Source organism: Gymnoscopelus braueri (genome assembly GCF_963280865.1).
Source record: "Gymnoscopelus braueri genome assembly, chromosome: 12".
NCBI lineage: Eukaryota > Metazoa > Chordata > Actinopteri > Myctophiformes > Myctophidae > Gymnoscopelus > Gymnoscopelus braueri.
This window is the reverse complement of record NC_137614.1, coordinates 48,353,299-48,360,828: the sequence shown is the minus strand read 5'-3', so window position 1 is coordinate 48,360,828 and position 7,530 is coordinate 48,353,299. Positions and strand designations below refer to the sequence as shown.

Sequence of the window (7,530 nt, the reverse complement as noted above, 5' to 3'; positions counted from 1 at the left end):
ACAAAGCTCATTTATCAACTTGTGTTCCAGTTTGAAATGTGTTTCACTGCTAATTTCACTTGTTTATCATGTGTCCTGTATTAGTTATTTTCCTGATTGGGTAAATTGTTATCTTGACTTGAGAACATATTTTCTGTTTACTGGAGAGATGAGGAGACCCCTGTTACTGAACAAACACTCAATGTATGAATGAATAGTTATCCGTAATATTACTAATTGTATTCACTTTTTCTCCAACTCAGAATCTGTTGACCATGGCCCAAAACAAGACTGCAAAGCTGATGGTTCAATTGAGTGATGAGGATAGAAGGAAGTTGATTCTGCCAGACGGGATTCCAGAAACAATGGAGGAGCTTCTTGTTAATGTCAGGGACACTTGTGGAATAAGAGGGAACTTCAGGCTTCAATACCAGGACAAAGAATTTGGTGTATTTTTAACTTTGACAAATACTGGAGACCTTGAGAATCTTGGTATTATAAAAGTAATCTCATTGCCTGATGAAGGTGCAGCCCCAACGACTGAATTGGCCCAGTGTCATAATGAACGTTTGTCCACTTGTTCTACTGAGACTGACGATACGATACTCCTTTCCTCGCCTGACTCCGTTTCCTCAAGAACTGAACAATGGCCAAGAGTATTTCCCATTCCAGTCTTTTCTTATGATACTGAACTGCAGTTGGAGAGAGGGAATGCAGCTTACCTGGCAGATGGTACAAGGTTCATTGTCACTACAAAGATGAAACAAGACATTCTTCAGAAGATATGTGACACCGTCTACAAGTATAAATCTTACACCGTCAAAGAAGACTTAGCTGAAGTTGCACAGGCACTGGTCAACAAGCACCCCTGCTTGAAAGAGCCGGGGTCATTCAACGGTGCCTATGGGTGGAGAGTGAGAATATCAGATAAGGTGAATAACTTCCGCACCCTTCTGAAGGGGCTTGGATGCCCAGAGTTTGCTGTCAATTCCATGAAGAACAAGGCTCCAGGTGATGCCTATCCAGCAAAGAATATCAAACGTCCTAAACGTGGTGAGGCCAACCATATGCCATCCTTTCCAGTTGGTGAGACGGCAGAGCAACTTGAAATGGAGCGCCAGGCACTTCTGAAGGAGGTGAAGAAAAGGAACAATGACAGGATCATCAGAGGAAAAATGGCCAAGACGTTTGCCCTACGGAGACAAGAAATAGTGGATAAACAGCCCAGGGTGGAAGTGCTGCAGGAGCGATGGCCAGCACTATTTGGAGAAGAGGAGGTACTGGCTGACTTATTGTAACTTATGTATATCTGTGTCATGTGTGTGGTGTGCTCTGGTTTTGCTGTGACACTACTTGTCTCAGAAGAACTGCCTGCTGCTGTCTTTCAATCCATCACCCGCTCCTGTTTCCCTTGCTCTCGACATCCCTGCCTACTCCTCTCTCCCACCCGTGTCCCTCTGTCATCCCTCTCTCCCTAGCTGTCTCTACCTCACCACCTGCATTTCTCTCCTACCCCTACCTGCCTGCCTTCATATATCTAATATGAAATCTGTTGTATATTTCAGGTAGGTGCAGAATTCCAGCGCATCACCACAGTCCCGCTCCAAGCAAGATTTATGGCATCTCTGGATAAACAGAGCGGTGATCTGCTTCAGATTATCCGGAGCAAAGGAGGAGCTATCCGTGAAAAAACAAAGGATACACTTCAAGTTATGGATCAGGTATGAAATGCATGTGGATAATTTGATTTCATTATGTCGGTAATGTTAAGTTGTATTTAAAGGTATTAAATGTTTTCAAACATCTGTTCTAGAGTATGGAAATAAACGTCCGAAGAGAGTGTCTCCTCAAGTGCCTCATCATGTACCTGGGTGAAGATGTGAGCTGCCTGATCAAAGAGTTCCTGGTAAGGCAATTAAGTACTGCCATCTTTTAACCCAGTTTAGACCGGTTAGATTGTCACTTTAATTGCTATGCTATCTATCTGAAAGAACAGGTGAGTCTGTCAGTCTAGTCTATCTATCTGAGAGAACAGGTGAGTCTGTCAGTCTTGTCCGTCTATCTGAGAGAACAGGTGAGTCTGTCAGTCTTGTCCGTCTATCTGAGAGAACAGGTGAGTCTGTCAGTCTTGTCCGTCTATCTGAGAGAACAGGTGAGTCTGTCAGTCTTGTCCGTCTATCTGAGAGAACAGGTGAGTCTGTCAGTCTTGTCTGTCTATCTGAGAGAACAGGTGAGTCTGTCAGTCTTGTCCGTCTATCTGAAAGAACAGGTGAGTCTGTCAGTCTTGTCTGTCTATCTGAGAGAACAGGTGAGTCTGTCAGTCTTGTCCGTCTATCTGAGAGAACAGGTGAGTCTGTCAGTCTTGTCCGTCTATCTGAGAGAACAGGTGAGTCTGTCAGTCTTGTCCGTCTATCTGAAAGAACAGGTGAGTCTGTCAGTCTTGTCTGTCTATCTGAGAGAACAGGTGAGTCTGTCAGTCTTGTCTGTCTATCTGAGAGAACAGGTGAGTCTGTCAGTCTTGTCCGTCTATCTGAAAGAACAGGTGAGTCTGTCAGTCTTGTCTGTCTATCTGAGAGAACAGGTGAGTCTGTCAGTCTTGTCCGTCTATCTGAAAGAACAGGTGCGTCTCAGTCTTGTCTATCTAACTGAAAAATGCTAATGTTCTCTCTTTCTCCCTCCTTGTCTGTCTGTCTTCAGGTTGTCCAGAAAGATGAGGCTGAGACGGAGCTTGCGAACACCACCATGGGGGTGTTTGTCCTGCGTGAAAATCAAGGTCCTCTCAGCGAACCGGTGGAAATTGGCATCATTATTGATGGTGTTGAGGTACTCAGTGGCCTGTCCTCAGTTGCTTCTGCCTGTGCCATGCTGTTTGGCCTTATCTATGCCCTGGACTTAAAGTATCCGGAAGGGCTCAAGTTTAGTTTTGAGGCCTTTCAGAAAATCATCATGGACATAGAGCGCAAAAAGATGTCAAAAAGGGTACAGAACCTTGCAGCAAAGCTGCAAGATCTTGTGTAAACTCTTTACTTGGAGCAAGGTTAAGTGTGAGCCTTATAAATCACATCTTTACTTGGAGAAAGGTTAATTGTGAGCCTTACAAATCACACATTCTGTTTAAGACATTGTCCCTAAATTTTGTTTTATTTGTAAAAGAATTGTATGGATAGAGATGAAGCATTTGAGCCAACCGGTAAAACCTCAGCCAAAATGTGACAGATTTTATGTTCTTTAGATTTTAACAGAGCCTCATGGACATGGAGCGCAGAAAGATGTCAAAAAGGGTACAGATCCTTGCAGCAAAGCTGCAAGATCTTGTGTAAACTCTTTACTTGGAGCAAGGTTAAGTGTGAGCCTTATAAATCACATCTTTACTTGGAGAAAGGTTAATTGTGAGCCTTACAAATCACACATTCTGTTTAAGACATTGTCCCTAAATTTTGTTTTATTTGTAAAATAATTGTATGGATAGAGATGAAGCATTTGAGCCAACCGGTAAAACCTCAGCCAAAATGGGACAGATTTTATGTTCTTTAGATTTTAACAGAGCCTCATGGACATGGAGCGCAAAAAGATGTCAAAAAGGGTACAGATCTGCAAAGCTGCAAGATCTTGTGTAAACTCTTTACTTGGAGAAAGGTTAATGTGAGCCTTAGAAATCACATCTTTACTTGGAGAAAGGTTAATGTGAGCCTTAAAAATCACATCTTTACTTGGAGAAAGGTTGATTGTGAGCCTTAGAAATCACATCTTTACTTGGAGAAAGGTTAATGTGAGCCTTAGAAATCACACATTCTGTTTAAAACATTGTCCCTATTTTTTTATTTTTTTGTAAAAGAATTGTATGGATAGAGATGGAGCATTTGAGCCAACCTGTAAAACCTCAGCCAAAATGGGACAGATTTTATGTTCTTTAGATTTTAAATGGACAGAGAGCAAAAAGATGTCCAAAGGGAAATAGCACATGCTGTGAGGCAGAAGAACCTAAATGTGGATATTTTGTGTATGGCCAAAGATGTAACCTATGAAGGCCTCAACTACAGGGATGGCATGATTATTGCAATTGGGGAGTTTTCTGGTATGCCAGAGTTTGGTGAAATAATTCAGATGATTGTTCTCCAAGAGAAACCAGTATTTATTATCAGAAAGCTTGATGCTTTTATAGCCTTATAAATCACATCTTTACTTGGAGAAAGGTTGATTGTGAGCCTTAGAAATCACATCTTTACTTGGAGAAAGGTTAATGTGAGCCTTATAAATCACATCTTTACTTGGAGAAAGGTTAATGTGAGCCTTATAAATCACATCTTTACTTGGAGAAAGGTTAATGTGAGCCTTATAAATCACACATTCTGTTTAAAACATTGTCCCTATTTTTTTTTATTTATTTGTAAAAGAATTGTATGGATAGAGATGGAGCAGTTGAGCCAACCTGTAAAACCTCAGCCAAAATGGGACAGATTTTATGTTCTTTAGATTTTAAATGGACAGAGAGCAAAAAGATGTCCAAAGGGTACAGAACCTTGCAAGGACTTGTGTAAACGATGCGAGTCACATCCCATTCCAACAGCAATTGGAGGTCTCCTCTCCACTGTGTGGAAACGGAAGGCATATTACAAAACTAATTTTGGTGTTGTAGAACCCATAGAGTATGTGCTTGACCGTAAAGAGAAACGATCATTTCAGTATGTTCCCATACTTAAATCTTTGCAGCAGATTCTTAATTGCGACTCAATACTTGACAAAGCAATCAATTTGAAATCAAATTACATAGCAGGTGATCAACTAAAATACACAAGCTTTTTTGATTCTCTCAATTGCCAACAGAATGCAATATTTTCTGAGACTGCCATTTATAGCCTTATAAATCACATCTTTACTTGGAGAAAGGTTGATTGTGAGCCTTAGAAATCACATCTTTACTTGGAGAAAGGTTAATGTGAGCCTTAGAAATCACATCTTTACTTGGAGAAAGGTTAATGTGAGCCTTATAAATCACATCTTTACTTGGAGAAAGGTTAATGTGAGCCTTATAAATCACATCTTTACTTGGAGAAAGGTTAATGTGAGCCTTATAAATCACACATTCTGTTTAAAACATTGTCCCTATTTTTTTTTATTTATTTGTAAAAGAATTGTATGGATAGAGATGGAGCATTTGAGCCAACCTGTAAAACCTCAGCCAAAATGGGACAGATTTTATGTTCTTTAGATTTTAAATGGACAGAGAGCAAAAAGATGTCCAAAGGGTACAGAACCTTGCAAGGACTTGTGTAAACGATTTACTTGGAGCCAGATTAATTGTGAGCCTTACTAATCTCACACACACTTCGTTTAACCCATTTAGGGGGCGTGAACCCCTATTTCTAACTATACTTTTCAGGACAGGAACCCCTTTTGGGGTTGTTGCTATGTACAGTATATAGCAACATACTTATTTATTTTTTTAAAGCTAGTTTTTCAGAAAACTTCACCTATCCGTGCAGATTTTGTACAGCAGAGAAGGCCGAATTTCAGACTACAGAAGTGTTATCAGGAACATTCTGTCGGAGAACAGAAGCAATTCATGGTGCTCATCTTGAGGCTATCAGACAAAATAAGTTGGAAAATCATTATGGTGTGAGAGATGTTTGTGTAATATCAGATAAGCTGTCTTACTTCAATGTTACAACTGGTTTCCCCCCTGATGTTGTTTTTAGAAGGCACTATTAGAATCGACCTCCGGTCTAAATGGGTTAAAACATTCTGTCCCTGAATTTGTTTTTATTTGTAAAAGAATGACATGCCTTTTGTGTGAATACAAACAAGCACAACTTTGATAGATAGCTTCTCAAGCATTACAGAATCGATCATGGACATTTTGGACGTCGTCATGCCTACCCATGCACATATGTAACCTGCCCTTGTTCGTTTAAGACCTGGAATGCCCTTAAGAGTCATTTGTCAAGGAGCCACCCTCAACTTGCCACTGAAAAGGCTGAACTGACAACTTTTACATGCCTTTTGTGTGCATACAAACAAAGCACAACGTTGAAAGACTATTTGCGTAACATCGGACAGCATCTGCTAAATTTTGAAACTGTTACATGTATTTTTCAAGGGTGCCCATATAAGACAAATCTTTATGGAGCCTTCAGGACTCAGAAGTCCAGAAACCACAAGGCATCTTCTATAAATTTAGTCCCCTGGTTGCTCTATGGACAATGAGATTCGAGGCGAAACATAGCTTCTTCAAAAGGGTTGTGCGGCACACAAACTGTTACAAAAATGTGCTCCTATCATTGGCACAGAGGCATCAGTTTCATATGGCACATGAATTGCACTTGTGCAGTTTCCTAACACGCACTCTGGAAGTTAAAAATGTTTCCACTCTTTCAATTGATCTTCTGAAGGAAGAAATGGCACATGCTGTTGTTGCTTTTTAATTTAAAGCCTGGCATTGCTCAGAGTTTCCCTCTCAAGATTCAAGCAATGAATTGCAGGAGAATATTTCAGATGATGAGTCAAGTGCTTCTGTCCATGAAATGCAAAATGTTGAAGATGTGTCCTGTTCTATTGTGTAAATTTGCCTCAGTTTTATTTAACCCATGCATTTGACCTAAGTCCAATTCTAAAAACGCCTTCTAAATCCTGACCAAAGTTTTCTGAAAAACTTCAAACATTATGTATGTTGCTATATACTGTACATACAACAAATGTGTTAAGTTGGAGCATGATTTTCTTGTCTCTGGTGTGGCTGTTTATGACTTCTTGCAGGAAGCTACAGTATTTTTTGGTTTCAGTCCCTGTTTACAAGCTTTTTTCCCCCCCAATATTTTCTGAGACTGCCATTTCATTGATCTTGTATATTGATGATTTAGCAGAGCCTTACATATACTGTTAGACTGACTGGTTTAATTACTGTTTACTGTTACAGAGTACAGACTGATAGGATTACTGACTGATTGTGAGACAGACTGGGTTAGTCTAATATAGCCTTAAGGCTCTGCTATTTTTAAGGAAGAGGTAACATTCCATTGGCAGCTAGCAAATTGCCAAAGATGTGTTCAAAATGGTCCGGCAGTCATGTTGTCAGGCAATTTGTGAAGGTGTAAAATACCTTGCCTGGACCTCATGACAATTTTGAATGTTTTCCTTGAAATGTGTTTTATCACTGTTTTATCACTGATATTGTATGTTAAATTTGTTAAAATAGGTCTGATTTTACAGATTTGTACTCAGGAAGACGCCATAATAAATGTTGAATATAAATTTGTGTCTCTTCGTAATTTCAAGTGTATTTTTAAACTTGGAGTAAAGTAATTAGTTTACTTGTAACAGGTTGAAACAAACGCATTAGGTTTTGTTAAAGAGAAAAAATTACTTTGTTTTATACATAATTTTGCTTTGTAGTTACTTAAAATATAAGCTTAAATAAAAGTGAAAATACAGGTTCATTCAAAGAGAATTTATGGTTTGGTTCAAATTAAAAATATTCATTGGTTGGAAGGAGTTTCTTAACTTACGGTAACTTAAAATATAAGCTTAAATAAAAGTGAAAATACAGGTTCATTC

At 39.4% G+C, this 7,530-nt stretch overlaps 1 protein-coding gene across 1 annotated transcript; it reads left to right on the top strand.

The window, feature by feature from the left end:
* Positions 1 to 301: 301 nt before the first annotated feature.
* LOC308096361 (uncharacterized protein) lies at positions 302 to 3,513 on the top strand. The gene is made up of 4 exons (XM_080443785.1): positions 302 to 1,256; positions 1,545 to 1,700; positions 1,793 to 1,885; positions 2,677 to 3,513. The coding sequence occupies exons 1-4, from the start codon at positions 345 to 347 to the stop codon at positions 2,995 to 2,997; spliced, it is 1,482 nt and encodes a 493-aa protein (XP_080299911.1). The 5' UTR covers positions 302 to 344; the 3' UTR covers positions 2,998 to 3,513.
* Positions 3,514 to 7,530: the final 4,017 nt, after the last annotated feature.